Source organism: Lithobates pipiens, unplaced genomic scaffold (assembly GCF_037356315.1).
Source record: "Lithobates pipiens isolate NorthernLeopardFrog02 unplaced genomic scaffold, aLitPip1_a1.2 Scaffold_23, whole genome shotgun sequence".
Classification (NCBI taxonomy): Eukaryota; Metazoa; Chordata; class Amphibia; order Anura; family Ranidae; genus Lithobates; species Lithobates pipiens.
In genome coordinates, this window is record NW_027507785.1 from 103,728,803 (window position 1) to 103,746,400 (window position 17,598).

Consider the following 17,598-nt stretch of genomic DNA (forward strand, 5'->3'; position numbering starts at 1 on the left):
CATCACTAACCAAGTCTTAAAATACCAACCAAGCCGCTTTCTTCGGTCCTCCCAAGACCTCCTGTTCTCTAGCTCCCTTGTCACCTCCTCCCATGCTCGCCTCTAGGATTTCCCCAGAGCTTTTCCCATTCTTTGGAACTCCCTACCCCAAACTGTCCGACTGTCCCCTAATCTATCCATCATTAGACAATCCATGAAAACCCTTCTCTTTAACTAGTTGCTGCCCACCCACCATCAAATGAAGGCGGAGCGGGGCGGCTCTCATTCTGGGATAACGTCATATGGCAGCATCCCGGAGCAGCCGTTCTCACGCGATCGCAGGTGGGCCATGTTGCTACGATACGGCATCACCCCGATCTCTGTAAAGAACTGCATATGCAGCTCTTTAACTATGTGATAGGCTGTGTCCAATCACAGCCAGTCACATGTGAACACGGAGATGCTGGTAATCCACGGCCCTCTCCTCACAGTGACAGAGTTTGTGGCGAGGAGAGCCGATCAGCGGCATCTCCTCACAGGAGACATGTAATCAGGGCACTGATCATCAGTACCCTGATTATGATAGCGCCCCCAGTGCCACAAATTAGTGCCAGTGATGAGTTCCTACCAGTGCCAGCAATCAGTGCCCACCACTGCCCACAAGTGCCACCAATCAGTGCCTATTAGTAATGCCAGTCTGTGCTGGCTATCAGTCCTGCCTATTAGTGCTGCCCATCACTGCTGTCCATCAATGCCCATCAGTGTCGCCCATCAGTGCCACCATCAATGCCCATCAGTACCACCTATCCGTGCCAGCTATCAGTGCCCACCAGTGCTGCCTATGAGTACCACCTATTAGTGCAGCCTATCAGGGCCCATAAGTGCGGCATATTAGTGTCTCCTCATCAGTGCCACCTCATCAATGCCCACCAGTTCAGCCTATCAGTGCCCATCAGTGCCGCTTCATCAGCGCACATCAGTGAAGGAAAAAAATTACTTCGTTTCTGTCAATAAATTTTACAAGTCTTTTTTTTTTTTTAAGTAAAAAATAAAAAACCCAGCAGTAATTAAATACCACCAAAAGAAATCTCTATTTGTGTGAAGAAAACTATAAAACTTTCATCTGGGTATAGTGTAGCACGACCGTGTGATTTCCATTCAAAGTGTGACAGTGTTGAAAGCTGAAAAATGGCCTGGGCAGGAAGGGGGAGCAATGTCTGCCTTCATTTTGTTAAGTGCTGTGCAAACTGTTGGCACTATATATATCCTGTATAATAATAATAATAAAGAGATCTCACATTGGGTAATCATTGGGATCATTTTCATCTCTATTGTGACCTAGTAGAATCATGGGTTGAATACAAATGCCTGCAAATCCATATCTTCATGTTTCAATACATCTTCTAACACATCTATGTTTTCCCACCTGAAAACTTTACTTATCGTTGTACCTACAGTATTGTAAGGCTATATTCTCAGTACTGCTACTCATGTAAAAAGGTGTAAAGTTTATATAGGGGTTATTTCACTGTGTGGCATCAAGGCTGCAACTGTGTAGAACATGGGATGAGACAGATGTAATTTATGTGTTTCTTAGGGGCACTTCCACATTGTAAAGTCCAGATTTCAGTGGTTTCCTAAAGCCTAGTGGACACTATCAGGTTGGTCAGAGCTGCTGTGCTAATGATACAGCGTTAGTACAGAGATCTCCCCCGCTGAGCTATTGTGTTCTGACACAGGGACGGCCCCCCACCAGAACACTCCGGTCAGTACTCTCAGCCATTGGCTGAGAGTGCTGATTGGGAGTCGGTCAGCGGCTGGTTTTCAAGCCGGCTAAACTTCTGTCGGACCGGCTGTCATACACACGGGCCAAATGTTGGCCAGTTTCTATTGAGTAGGCCGATATTCGGCTTGTGTGTACTAGGCTTTACTTGGGATCTCAATCTTCAGAACAGAAGATATGGCGAATTGTATCAACCTGAGTTTTTCCATTAGGACAGTCTTGACAACAGGAACTGTTTAAGGTAAGAAACACGTGATCAGGATATGGACATTCAGGTATTTACATATTTTTAACAAGCAATTTTAAACAAGCCCTCACTGAGATCTTTCAAGTTCTTTTCTCAGCTGCTCAGCTCACCCTGCTCCTAGAAAATAAAAATATAGAAAGTTGCTTAAAGAGGAACTTCATTAATTTCAGAAAAGATTAAAAGTCAGCAGCTACAAATACTGTAGCTGCTGATTTTTATATAAAAAAAAGACACTTTCCAGCCCAGGGATCCAGTGCTGTCCTCACCCGGGCTAGTTCTTCACCGGTTCACTGGTTTTCGGGTCCCATCTTGTAGGAAGTGGTCTCTGATTTCCTGGTTTTCACAGCCAGCTCCACTAACATGCATGAGACACGGCAAACTAGACGTGTGACATGTCCAAGGAAGTTATGGGCGATCGGGGGGCCAACTTGCGCGCTGTTTTCCTAGGTGAGCAGAGCAGAAGAGGGAGTGGGTACCTGGCAGAAATAGATACCCATTAAAATTTACTACGTGAGAGAGGAGAGGGGGGGAAGAAGAGAATGACCAGAACTTTGCAGTGATGGGTAAGTAGGGTGAGCTAAACTACTAAGAGAATGACTTGAATGACTTTAGCGAGGGCTTGCTTAAAATGTTATTTACTACTCTTCACAGATTGTTAAGAAACCACTTACCTGTTTCATTAAGCTGCTCCCCTGCTAGCCAGGAGTAGAGCAAGATGTTGCCTCTTCGCTGGTGATGGAAATTTGACACTATTCCATACTAGCTAGGGAACAATTCCAAAAGGGTAAGTAGAAGGCTCTTTTGGTGATTCTACTGCATATGATGTGTTGCCAGCAGCAGAATCAATTGTGTGATATACAGTACACTAGCCAAAACACAGATACTACTTAAAGGTCAGATACATTTAGAATTAGCTGGATGAACAAAATGAGAACTTTGCTTCTTGCTTTTACAATCTGATGTACATATGTAAGCTTTTGTGGAGTGAATTTTTGTTGTTTAAACCTAACAAGCCCACCCTAAAAATATTATATGAACCACTGGGAACATATTATTCACATTTGTGGTTTCTTTCACTCTACTCCAAATACAAGTACTCTGTTATAATGAACCATTTAGTCATGCGTTCAGGAATCTGAGAATCGCTCGTACATATTCGGAATTCCCTTGAATGCAATAGTTATATTTTCTTGAGTCTATGTGTGTTTTTATTCATTCATTCTATTGTAGGCGGTATTTCCTTGAAAATATACAATGCTGCACGCACACACCAGCTAATTCACGCTCCTTCAGGATATTACAAGCCAGCATAGGTCTTAAAGGGTTTTGATAGTTGCATAGGTTAACAACCTTATCTGAAAGGTATATTTGTGACACACCAGTAAAACTAATATGTGAAGGACGTTTGGCCTCTGCTCAGGAAAACTGGTCACAATGACTTGTCTGGTATCAGCAGATATCTCATAACTTGCCTTAAGATACTACCACTTAATGTTTGTTTTAGACAGCTCTGGTCCTACACTACTATATGTGTCATGCAGTAGTTCGCACTATTCTTGTTATCGATTTGTCTTCCATTATTGTATTCTACGCATGGCATCAATCCATGGTAATTTGTTCTTTACTCTATTGCAACTCTTGGCACTATTGTCTGTAAATTTTAAATTTCAATAAAACTATTGAAATCTAATGTAGAATTAATACTCGAGTGCCCAAAGCAATCTTCCTTGATCCAAAATACAGTGTAATTTTTCCTAAAAATATGCCTTTCATCCACCTTCAATGTTTTTATCCTCACTACCCTCCCTACTCTGCAGCCCATTAGTCCCAGGCTCAGTGTGAGGGCAACAGCTGTTGACTGTCAGGGCTGGCTTAGCCCTTCCTTCTCTGGGCTGGCTGCTCAGCTGTCGGCTAATTGCCAGCTCTCATCTCTCTCCACAGTTACCAGCTGTTCCTGATCATGCTTGTCTGACCTGCCTACTTAAAGCTGTCCAGCTCACTTCACCTCTGCCTTCGCCTTGGTCACATCACAAGAAACCATCTCCTGCGGTTCTGTTTAAAGACTGGCTTGCTGACATCCCTTCTGGCTCCTTATCCTGCTTGCTGTTGCTCTACTTGGATACCTGACTTCTGGCCTGGCTGATTACCCGATCTGGTTATTGAACTCTGGCCTGGCTGACTACTCTATCCGGTTACTGGACTCTGGCTATGTTTTGACTACGCTTTTTTGTTTTCTTTTTATTTAATAGACAAGTGTGATTTAATTGTACTTCTGTCTCTGTCTGATTCATGGTTTCTGACATTGACAACAGCATCTCTTTCTAATGTATAAATGCCAAATGCTGCAACTCCCATAAGCAGTTGAAGCCACTGACAATACAGAAAAATAATAAATTCTCCCATCCATGCTAAACTGTGTGGATGTTGAAATTTCCACTGCTGGCTATAGTATGCAGATAGCCATGGTATTCATGGTTTCCGTGAACATGAACAGTGGCTGTATCTGATAAGATTGGGTCAATGTTCAGCCAATAATTTTCCATCCAACTCAGTCAATTTTTGCAGTGCCACCCATGGCTTGGATATCAACTGATTTAGTAGGAAGGTTGGCGGCAGAGAGGCTGGATGGGACAGTTTGCTCAATAACTAGATTAGTAGGGGAAACTGTAATCCTTCACTGCTAGCATTTTGGTGTATGGCCTCGGAGCTGGTAAAACAAAACTACGTAGAAAACTAGTTCACTAACAAAATGTGCACACTGTGTAGAGACAAAAACAAGGACCCAATGAGATAGCAATGCCAGGAAGGGCAGTAATTTAGAACTCTTTATACACATGGATGTGTAACTGACAGCAGCATGATATGATGATCTCTACGTGCCGACCCTGTCACCCTAAACCCTGACCTGTACTAGTTATGCAGAAATCTGTTTCTAAACTTCAGGGCTTAAGTGCCTGATGCTACAATATTACAGTGAACATACCCCTCCAGTGTCCGTAAATTTCACTAAAATCCCAGTGTCCCATGATCTTCTGCCTGACCATGTCTGAATAGTTCTTGTGAACTTGCACTGTCCCCTTAAGGGAGGTTATACATCAGCCTAAGGGGACAGTGTGAGTCTGTGAGACACACAGCACAGTTTCCATCCACACCTTAAGGGAACAGTGCAAACTTGAATAAATGAAGTGCGGCTGCCAATCATGCCTTGAGACGTAAAGCCAATAATCTGTGGTGCACCAGTCCAGCGCACAGTACCATGTATGTGTTTGTTTTTTACTTAAAGTTTAATAAATGTATATGCTTATACAGAAAACACTATCATTGTTTAATCTTTAATTTTTTTGAGCACCTGTGGAGATTTAAATATGATAAATGACATGGTAAGGAAAAGTTGAGGTAGATGAAGCCTTTGGAGAAAGATATAGATCCATCTTGGCTTGCAACATAAATCCAGGCTATAACATGCCCTTAAAGGAGAATGCACACCCCGTCCTCGTTTCAGTAGGTTCAAGCACCAGGGGAGAAGTTTGAGGTGGCAGAGTGTGCAGCACATGGTTATTTCACCAATGGCGGCCCGTCCATTAGGAGCGCAAGTGCACCACCCTCCTAATCCATGCGCCCAACCACTAATCTACATGCACCAGCCATCACTGGATTTCACTATAGAAGATTGATGTGAAGCACAAAATTGATATATATACAAAATTTGGAATTGTCACAATGTTTTAAACTACACTCAACTTATATGATTTGTTTGGTTGTTATTTTATGGTCACAAATGTGTATATAACTGCTCCCCTTTAACGCCGGTGATTATCCCACTGACACAAATGCTGGGAATTTGTTTGTATTATCTTACCGACACCAAAGCGGGGGATTGTTTCATGAACCCATCACACCAATGCTGGAAACATGTTTTTCTTTTTACTATTCCACTGGCACTAATGCTGGGAACATTTTTTTTTTGTATTATCCCACTGACCTTAGTGCTGGGGAATAATCCAGGGGTTCTTTTCACTGAGAGCAACCATTGGGCACTAGCTTTCTTTTTCTGACCACTGATACCAGGACAATATTTCACAGATCGCTGACACCAGGGCTTTTTATCCTCTAACAGAAGGCCGATAATGGGGCATTCTTGCCTGCCCTATTACCACTGGGGCATTCTTTCCCTAACTGACCATTGATGCCAGAGTAGTCTCCCCACTACTAACTTCAAACACATGGGCAATCTTACTCCTACTGACAGCTGATGCTGGAAATACTTTACTCCCACTGGCCAGCAATGGGCAGTAACTTCCATAACGTATTTACTCCAAACATCTGCACTCTATAAGCTATGTTTTAGGTTCCATACTGATGATCGCTGCTCTATGCTATGTTGCATTATCATTACTAAAGATGAGATTGCATCTGTTCATAACTAGTTTTGGATCTGAACTTGGAGTCAGCTGTTATTCCTGGTCCAATGAGCTGTAGGCAGGGGATTCCCTACCCCACAGGTGATGTATGTTAAGGGGTAGGGATGCTCATAACATAATTTGATGGCCACATGGTCATATATTTCATTGACATTGAGCACGCTACATGAGCCGCCAGGGCGTTCCGCTTTCCCATGTTCAAAAGTTGGGAGTTATGCAGTAAATGTTGCTGGTTCACACACCTCCCGTTTTTTTATTTTTTTGTTATTTACAGAGCAAAATTGTAACTGAAATGCAAGACATTTTGAGGAAGGTGTAAGGATCCTGACAGCTAGCAAATCGCTTATCACTCTACTATAAATTTGTACATTAGATGACATCTGCAATATATCATGGAAAGTTTACGGAAACTGATTGAAGAGTTTTAAACTTGACATTCATGTAGGTTATACATTGATATTGGTTACACTTTACAGCATTTGCTTAGAAGCAACCAGTAATTAGCACAAACGCAGAAGCCAGTGAGAAGTGTAGAAGCCTTTGTTTCCTGAAGCCTATTAACCAGAACTGGCTATAGCAATCAGCTCAATTATTCTGAGAATAGACTGGCAAAAGACTTCCTCAGATTGCGGATAGTGTCTGCTTTGGCTTCATCCTCATTGCTTGATGATCTGAAGAAGGATGACTGGGTGAAGTTGAAGGCATTGGTCAAAGACTGAGACTTGCTAAACAAACATCAGGAAAAAAAAATGATTACAACCATGTTTTAACAGGAAAATAAATACCTTAACAGCCAAGACCACACAAGACTAACGGCTTGGTTATGAGATGAAGCACATTTTACTTAACTGAAGACTTATCTCATTGATATAAAATAATGTAAGAGAAGTCATAGCAAGCACCTGTGGCATGATTGTCTGTTTTACAAAGCCTTCTTTGTGAACTTATCACACAGGAGAACACATTATGGCCCCTTTCACACTACCGCGACTTCAAAGTCGCATCAAAGTTGGACCAAAGTAGTACAGGGACTACGTTGAAGTCAGTGCGACTTGTAGTCGCACGGATATGAATGGTACTCATTGGAAATCATGAGGTACGACTTATGCGACTTTGCAGTCCCAAGTTGCAGGACAAGTCACACAAGTGTGAAATGGGCCTTAGGATAGCTCTAGTAAATATCTATGCAAAAAACAGCAAAAACAAAGTGTAATGTGATAATTACCCTGATATCTGGAATGTCTTTCACCCAACATGGCTCTCTGAAAATTTTTTCAGAGAGTGTAGCGGTAACATTAGCTCAATGTAATTCTATTTTTTCTAAACATAAGGGCAATATGAATGAATGAATGAGATATTTGTATAGCGCACAACGCAAACTGAATTGCCTCAAGGCGCTGATAATATGGATAAGATTATTTAAATCATGTTTTTCCATATAGATGTATAGGATAAATATATACACTCACTGCGCACTTTATTAGGTACACCTTGCTAGTACCGGGTTGGACCCCCTTTTGCATTGCTTTAATTCTTTGTGGAATAGATTCAACAAGGTGTTGGAAACATTCCTCAGAGATTTTGGTCCATATTGACATGATAGCATCACACAGTTGCTACACATTTGTTGGCTGTGCATCCATAATGTGAATCTCCCATTCCAACACATCCCAAAGGTGCTCTATTGGATTTTGATCTGATGACTGTGGAGGCCACTGGAGAAGAGTGACCTCATTGTCATATTCCAGAAACCAGTATGAGATGATTTGAGTTTTGTGACTTGGTGCATTATCCTGCTGGAAGGAGCCATCAGAAGATGGGTACACTGTAGTCATAAAGGGATTGACATGGTCAGCAACAATAATCAGGTAGGCCGATGCTCAATTGGTATTAAGGGGCCCAAAGTGTGCCAAGAAAATATCCCCTACACCAGTGGTCATCAACCCTGTCCTCAGGGCCCACTAAGAGGCCAGGTTTTATGTATTACCTTGGGGAGATGCAGACTAGAATACTGCAATCACTGAACAGCAAATTATATCACCTGTGATGTATTTCAGTTATCTTGCAAACCTGGCCTGTTAGTGGGCCCGGAGGACAGAAGTTGATGACCACTGCCCTACACCATTACACCACCAGCCTGAACCGTTGCTACAAGGCAGGGTGGATCCATGTGTGAAAATCCCAATATATCAGTCGTTTTTTAAATACTCAGACCAGCCTTTTGACTCTAACAACCATGCCATGTTCAAAGTCACTTAAATCCCCTTTCTTCCCCATCCTGATGCTGGGTTTAAACAGCAAGCTGTCTTAACCATGCATAGATGCCTAAATGCATTGAGTTGCTGCCATGTGATTGGCGGCTGATTAGCAATTTGTGTTACCAAGCAATTGAACAGGAGTATCTAATAAAGTGGCCAGTGAGTGTGTCTATATATATATATATATATATATATATATATATATATATATATATATATATATATATATATATATATATATATATATATATATGTATATGTATATGTATATATATATATATATATATATACACACACACACACACACACACACACAGTGCCTTGAAAGAGTATTCATACCCCTTGAAATTTGACCCCTTACAGGGTAAATCATATTCAGATTTTTTTTTTTTTTTACATTGCCTGAAAAATAGCCATTGTACTGAAATGTGCTGAATACTATAGTAAAAGCAATAAGATGTAAGTATGTGCTGTCGGCTGAAGTCACTGAGCAGGTCAAGGCCCTGGATCGATCCTGACGTTAAAGTCGGGATCCACCCACATTCCTGAGTGGCAGCTGGCTCAGCCTCTGAGCAAGTCGCTAGGAGACTGAGCCAGCCGCTACCGCCCCCTCCGTGGCCCAGGGCTCCAGTGAACGCTGAAGGGGCAGAGTAGAGAGCAGGTGAATGACAGGCTTTGGACATTTTACCATCCATTTCTACGGAAAGTGTGTTTTACCATTAAACACTTAAATAACGATTTTTGTTCAGCACACTGTACTAACCATACCAAAATGCAGAAGTATGAATGCAACCTTAAAGGATCTTCATTGACGATGAATCATAATTAAATATGTTTATTTCTAGCAAATGAAGAGATCAAAATCCTCAATTAAAGAGGAACTGAATTCTGGTGGCTGTGCCCAAATAAGGCAAACGGAGAGCAAAGGACTGGGCACCAGTGTTGCCTATGTCTCCCTGCAGCTGATTTTTCTCTATTGCTGACTTTCCATGCCTTGTTCTGTACTTTATCTCTGCATGAAGGTATCCATGTTGGTGCAAGTAGGATTTTGCCTCCTCATGCTATAGTCTCCACTCTCCAGCAAATACCACTTAAAATTTCCTGAGAATAGCATTTAGAAGTAGCAGGTTCTTAGATCTCACACTGCAGATACATTGTGCACAGGGCCGTCTTTAAGGCAGGGCAAAAGGGGCAGCTGCCCTTGGCCCTGTCATTGTGGTGGGGCCCACAGCAGCTGCCTCATACTTGCCAACTATCCCAGTTTAAATTCCCTCGTCCCTTGAGGATTTAGTCCCGTGCTGTGTCCCGATATCTCAGTGTGAAGTGCTAGTACTAATGCTGCCCAGCTCTGCCCTATTGTTGTGTACAGATGACTCACCTGCAATAATCTCTAGCAGCCAATTAACAAGCAGAAATCATTTACTGTAAGCTCTAGCAATTAATCAGTCAGCCGTAACGTGTGCTGTAACCTTTAGCAACCAGTCAGTAAGCAGTAATGATTTGCTGATGATGCTGATGACCAACATACACATATCAGCTTGGCCAGTGCATGTTACAATTTTGGGGAAATTGGCCTACATGCGTGTACTTTGGCGTACACTAGTGCACGGGCTGTGTTTTCCCTCATTGGGATGCACAGGTGTTATGTCAAAGACCAGTGAAAAAGTAGGCTTTTTTTTCCACAGTGCCACTTATAAGTGCCATGTGTTTATGCTGGGAACGCACTTGATCCTGCGTTTCCAGGACAGAGTCTGAGTGTCACTGACAGCTTCTGGTCTCAGAGAAACAATTAGGAGCTGGTATGAGGGGGGTGTGTCCATTCCTTCCACTCAGATCTCCGATTACACTCAACTCTCTGCTCTATACTGTGCAGTGAATAACATCAGATTCCCACCCCCTGCTTCTGGAGTGGAGAAATACTGTTTAAAATGTGTGTTTTTAGGAGGCTGGGGCCACAGATAAACAGGCACAACTTATGTAGTATGATTTGTTTCATATCTGTGTATCACCTGAAGCTAGTCACTTCACTGGGTATATGTAAGGGTTTACAACAAGTTTAACTACTTCCTGACCATTCCATAGCCAATAGACGGCTACAGCATGGTCATCTAGCTCTGGGCATGCATCTGGCATGCTCTGTGACTTCAGTGTCCTTCAGACCCAATCACAGAAGTCCTTTACCATGTGATCAGCTGTATCCAATCACAGCTGATATAAACAGTCATGCCGGTTATCAGCAGCCCTTTCCTCCCACGCTGTGTCTGTGTGAGGAAAAGAGAGCTGTTAGCCAGCAAGCCTGTCAGCACATTATTTACACTGATAATCAGGACACTGATCATCAGTGCCCTAATTATCAGTGCAGCCCCATCAGTGCCAACTATTAGTGCAGCCTCTTGGTGCCCATCAGTACAGCCTATCAGTGCCCCCTCATCAGTGCCACTTCATTAAAGTGGTTGTAAACCCTTACAACCAACTTTGACCTACAGGTAAGCCTAGATTAAGGCTTACCTGTAGGTCCAAGAAATATCTCCTAAACCTATACGGTTTAGGAGATATTTACCCGAAGACAGCGGCGCGCAGGCGCACTGGGGCAGGCCGTAGCTCGCGGCGATATGCCGCGAGTGTCGGCTCCCATGCGCATGCGTGCGAGTGACGTCATCGCTGCTCCGGCGAATTACAGCACCGGAGCAGCGAGACCCGGAAGTCGCTCCGGAATACATGGCAGCGGCGAAGAGGAAGACGGAGGACCACTTAGGGGGCTTCGTTCTCAGGTAAGTTATTCATAATGAGCTCATTATGCCTTTACCTTACAGGGTGTGCTTTTTTTTTTTTTTTAATGTTGCCTTTACTTCCTCTTTAATGCTCATCAGTGCTACCTCATTAGTGCCCATCAGTGCAGCCTATCAGTGCCCATTAGTGCAGCTCATCAGCACACATCAGTGAAGATTTGTTTGCAAAATTTTTTTGCAGAAACTAAGAAAAAAAGTTTTTCGTTTTTTTTCAAATTTTCTGTTTTTTTTTGTATGTTTAGCAAAAAAAAAATAGTGGTGATTAAATACAACCAAAAGAAAGCTCTCTGTCTCAAAAAATGATAAACATTTAATTTAGGTACAGTGTTGCCTGACCGCGCAATTGTCATTCAAAGTGCGACAGTACTGAAAGATTGGCCCGGGACAGGAAAGGGGTGAAATTGCCCAGTATTGAAATAGTTAACTGTGTCAGTATGTGCCAGTAAAGTATAGTATATAAGACGTATGGCTTTTTTTGGACAAGGTGTGATAGTTCAGTCATCTCTTGTCAGAAGAAATGCAATATTTTGAGATTAGTGACTAAAACCAAGCGCTTCCTGCTTTTTGAGTGATCTCCACTGGTAATAACCGCATTGCACTCACGTGATAGGATGTGTTTCTAATAATATAACTGCTTAGCACTGAATGCAAAGTTAGGAAAGATCATTTTGTACTGTTACATAATGCACTTGCAGGTGTAAAAAACAAAAATAATGTAAAAAAAAAAAAACTAAAATCACGCAGTTTTAAAATCTGCAACTTCAAAGGCAAAATACACACTTAAAAAAGAATATTGCTTTAAATTTTGATTATATATGTATCCAAGCTACAAGCTATCACATAGCCAAAGGAGAGGAATTTAAATTAAAATATATCCCTGTTCTACTGGCAGTGGCAGGGTATCAGACAACGTTAAATGTAATTATATTTACTTAAAGGTGCTGCTGATATACAAAAAACGATTATTGAGTTATGTTTTCTGGTGCTGGCTCCTTTAGTTGAGATTAATGTATTGTAATCACTTCAAATATGTTTCTGTAGAGCCATTAAATTAAAGCAAACATAAAACACATAAATGGAAAAAAAAAAAATGTAACCAATAATTTACCAATTCTTTGTGTATTTTCTATTTATGATTGTGCAGAAATTTTGAACACTGCATTCTATGACTTATTTATCTGCCTCGATGCTGCTGCCCATACATTATACAATTTTCTTATTAAATTTCCTTTAGATTTACCTTCAACTATGTAGTACAAGGGCCTGATTGCATACAAATTGAAAGCATTTAGGTTTGACCTCATACAGTGGTGTGAAAAAGTGTTTGCCCCCTTCCTCATTTCCTGTTCCTTTGCATGTTTGTCACACTTAAGTGTTTCGGAACATCAAACCAATTTAAACAATAGTCAAGGACAACACAAGTAAACACAAAATGCAATTTGTAAATGAAGGTGTTTATTATTAAAGGTGAAAAAAAATCCAAACCATCATGGCCCTGTGTGAAAAAGTGATTGCCCCCTAAACCTAATAACTGGTTGGGCCACCCTTAGCAGCAACAACTGCAACCAAGCGTTTGCGATAACGTGCAATGAGGCTTTTACAGCGTCCTGGAGGAATTTTGGCCCACTCATCTTTGCAGAATTGTCCTAATTCAGTTACATTAGAGGGTTTTCGAGCATGAACGGCCTTTTTAAGGTCATACCACAACATCTCAATAGGATTCAGGTCAGGACTTTGGTTAGGCCACTCCAAAGTCTTCATTTTGTGTTTCTTCAGCCATTCGGTGGTGGACTTGCTGGTGTGTTTAGGATCATTGTCCTGCTGCAGAACCCAAGTTCGTTTCAGCTTGAGTACACGAACAGATGGTCGGACATTCTCCTTCAGGATCTCTTGGTAGACAGCAGAATTCATAGTTCCTTTTATCACGGCAAGTCTTCCAGGTCCTGAAGCAGCAAAACAGCCCCAGACCATCACACTACCACCACCATATTTTACTGTTGGTATAATGTTCTTTTTATGAAATGCAGTGTTCCTTCTACGCCAGATATACTTGGACACACACCTTCCAAAGAGTTCCACTTTTGTCTCATCGGTCCACAGAATGTTGTCCCAAAAGTCTTGGGGATCATCAAGATGTGTTGTGGAGAAATTGAGACGAGCTTTGATGTTCTTTTTGCTCAGCAGTGGTTTTCTCCTTGGAACTCTGCCATGCAGGCCATTTTTGCCCAGTCTTTTCCTGATGGTGGAGGCATGAACGCTGACCTTAACTGAGGCAAGTGAGGCCTGCAGTTCCTTGGACGTTGTTGTGGGGTCTTTTGTGACCTCTTGGATGAGTCGTCGCTGCGCTCTTGGGGTAATTTTGGGCGGCCGGCCACTCCTGGGAAGGTTCACCACTGTTCCATGTCTTCGCCATTTGTGGATAATGGCTCTCACTGTGGTTCGCTGGATTCCCAAAGCTTTGGAAATGGCTTTATAACCCTTTCCAGACTGATAGATCTCAATTACTTTCTTTCTCAATTGTTCCTGAATTTCTTTGGGTCTCGGCATGATGTGTAGCTTTTAAGGATCTTCTGGTGGACCTTACTGTGTCAAGCAGCTCCTATTTAAGTGATGCCTTGATTGTGAACAGGTGTGGCAATAATCAGGCCTGGGTGTGGCTAGAGAAATTGAACTCAGGTGTGGACAACCACAGTTATAGTATGTTTTAACAAGGGGGCAATCACTTTTTCACACATGGCCATGATGGTTTGGATTTTTTTTCACCTTTAATAATAAACACCTTCATTTACAAATTGCATTTTGTGTTTACTTGTGTTGTCCTTGACTATTGTTTAAATTGGTTTGATGTTCCGAAACACTTAAGTGTGACAAACATGCAAAGGAACAGGAAATGAGGAAGGGGGCAAACACTTTTTCACACCACTGTATATGGTTTTGATAAATCAAAAAAGAAAAATTGTACAAAAAACTGTGTAATGTATGGCCAGCCTAACACACCAACTAAGTGTGTTATAGTATTGATTGATGATGATTTTTAAGCATTTTTAACATTTAGCTTAGCAGTCTTTGATCTCTTAGTTTTCAGTGTAGAGCAGGTGGGGGATAGTTTAGATGAATATGTTTTTTTTTTTTTTAATTCTCACACTTCTCTTTTAACCTTTAAGCTCCTGAAGAAAACCAAGAGGTTAGCTCACATGGTCAAAGCTGAGGATCTGCCTGTCACTAGGGATGAGCCCAATGTTTGAGTTATGCACCTGACCTGCATGCTTTGGCCAATCACAGCAAGTTCTGCTGTGAGAGCCATGATTGGCCCAAGGCAAGGTGCCTAAAGTCAATCATGGCTCAGGCGGCCAAGTCCACGCCCCACACTATGCAAGACCCTTGTCCCATCAACATGGGGACAAGGTGTTTTGGGGGGGACCCCAAAGCACCCTCCCCATGCTGAGGACATGTGGCCTGGTACGGTTCAGGAGGGGGGCGCTCTCTTTACCCCCTTTTCCTGTGGCCCTCCAGGTTGTGTGCTTGGATAAGGGACTGGTATGGATTTTGGGTGGACCCCCACGCCATTTTTTTTACATTTCAGACATAGGTTGCAAACAGCAACGGTGTGATCTGCTGCACACGTGTCCAAAAAGGCCAACACCAAGGAACTTTTCAAAATCAGCGGGGAGTCGGCAGTGACCTGCACCTGCAGAGCTCTGCGGTGTGATACAGTAGGGTGGCTGCCCTTAAGCTGCCCCCTAGAGGACATCCTGCCTCGTTGGAGTTGTCTGTGTCTGCTTATAAGAGTGGTGTACGGGAGGGGAAAGACGGCAGAGATTGCATTAGCCCAATCTTGTGGAGGATTTGAGACCGGACAAGCAGCTCATTAATGTGAATGCCCATTCAATCTATTTTTGCCTGCTGAGACCCTCTGTAACGGGGGGTCATATTGAGTCGGTAAGGAGCCAACTTATATGTGTGGTGGTGGCAAGAGCACATTCGCACTTTGAAAAGTTATTTTTGTTTGGAATCCAGTCAGCCACTGTAAATTCACCACGGGTGGTCGGTCAACCATATGGACACTATTTATTATTATTAATTTCCATTTAAATTATATGGACACTATACATGGTCATTATTAATTAATTAATTTATATTCATCTGTTTATTCATTTGTTTACCACATCATTTATGTTTATATTGTTTTGCACCTTGTTTGAGTTTTAGTTTATCACTCATGCTTTGTATTTTTTCATTTTTATTAATTTAGTACACTGTGTTTTTTTTCTTTGATGCGAACACTGGAGATACACAGCTGTATCTTATTTTTGTTGGCTAGTGTTGCACATATATACACGTACACATTTTGTTTAGGTGATTTACTTTTCAGGTGTAACAAATGGAGGTTTCCAGCTGTTTTCACTCTTTGATTGGTACATATATTATTTTTGGGTTCACACCAACTTTAGTCTATATAGGTTAGCGCAATTCCTTTTTTTTTCTTAGCTCGATTTTGTGTATATTTGGTGTACATCAGAGTTGCAGCTTCCGATAGACCTTGTATTTTGGGTTACTAGTTTTTTGTTGTATTCCGTAGCACAGTTTTTTCCCCTCTTTTTTCTCGTTGGAGTTGTGCCTCATCCTCCTCCTCTATTCCATCAGGTACCCAAGTAGAGTCAGTGACCTCATCATCCCCTCCCTCCTCATCACTGGAGCAAACTTGGCACTATACTGCAGCTGGGGGAACATGACTGCCAGTTTCTTGTCCTTCTTGGGCACCCCCTCTTTCTAGGCTCACGTTACTCCCTTCCTCAACCTGGGCCTAACATCAGCCTACAAGAGCCTACAAATCGCTGCGCATACTCCAGCAGCATGTACCCAACGCTGTGGTCGAATAGTTCGGGGGACTCCTCCATGCATGATGGTGGGGCTATGGAAGGAGTGACTGTGGACAAGGATCTGGTGGAATAGGTTGCTTTGGCAGCTGCATAGAAAGAAAGACTACTATGAGCCTGGGTGACAGAGGATGAGGACGGCTTTGTTATCTACTCCACCAACACTTATGCATGTTATGGCTCAATAACATGGCCAGCAGCAGAAAAGAGGGACAAGTGTGCTCCACGTCTACCGGCAGAGGATACACCATACACCATGTCCATGACCAGCACTGTTGACTGTAGACACAGAGCCTTCTTGCCCTCTTTTAGTGGCCTGCGAGCGTCTGTCTCTCCTTGGTTGCCTTCTGGACATGATGTATATTTTGTTTTGCAACACCCCACTACACTGTATTGTGTACTGTATACACCACCAGAAAAGTAATAGCAACTGCACAACAGCTGCACTGCATTGTGTACTGTGTACGCCACCAGAAAAGTAGTAGCAATTGCACTACAGCTGTACTGTATTGTGTACTGTGTACGCCACCAGAATAGTAGCAACTTCACCACAGCTGCACTGTATTGTAATTACAATTTTGGATCTAATATTTCATAGCAGGGCCCATTCCTGCGCCCACCAAGAGTATCTGTGAGGGGTTACAGTGTTGTGGCACCAGCACCACTGCCTAAGGCCCAATTTTTTTGTCCATGTTTAACAGGGGCATGTAATTACAATTCTTGGTATAATATTTCACAGCAGGGCCCGTTCCAGCGCACACCCAGAGTAACTGTGAGTGCTTACAGTGTTCTGGTACCACCAACACCTAAGGCCCAATTTTCCGCATTGTATAGGGCTGGCCGTTTAATATATACAGGTGGTCTCCTATTTTCAAACATCTAACTTATAAATGACTCCTACTTACAAATGGAGGGAGATGACAGGAAGTGAAAGGAAATCTACCCCTAGGAAGGGAAATTCTCTTCTGTAAGAGTTAATATGGGAAAAAGGTGTCTCCACTGATGCTTTATCACCAATCCTTGTTTCCCTAATAACCCAAAATTTTCTAAATTCAATTGTCATTGGGACAGAAAGTGAGCTGAAATCTTCTGAACAGGGGCACAGACAGTAAAACAAATGTTATAGGGGTGATAACCCTTCCCTATATTATCCAAAAAGCTTAAAAATAGATTTTTGGGTTGGAGCTATACTTAAAAAATGTACCTGTTCCAAATTACAAACAGATTCAACTTAACAACAAACC

General features: G+C 42.3%; 1 protein-coding gene across 1 annotated transcript in view; it reads right to left on the reverse strand.

Moving 5' to 3' along the window:
• Positions 1 to 6,663: 6,663 nt before the first annotated feature.
• Positions 6,664 to 17,598, reverse strand: part of SYN2 (synapsin II) — a 480,921-nt gene continuing 469,986 nt past the window's right edge. The window contains exon 13 of the mRNA XM_077452122.1: positions 6,664 to 7,155. Within this exon, the coding sequence (XP_077308248.1) occupies positions 7,020 to 7,155 (136 nt within the window). The 3' untranslated portion in view covers positions 6,664 to 7,019. The remainder of the gene's footprint in view (positions 7,156 to 17,598) is intronic.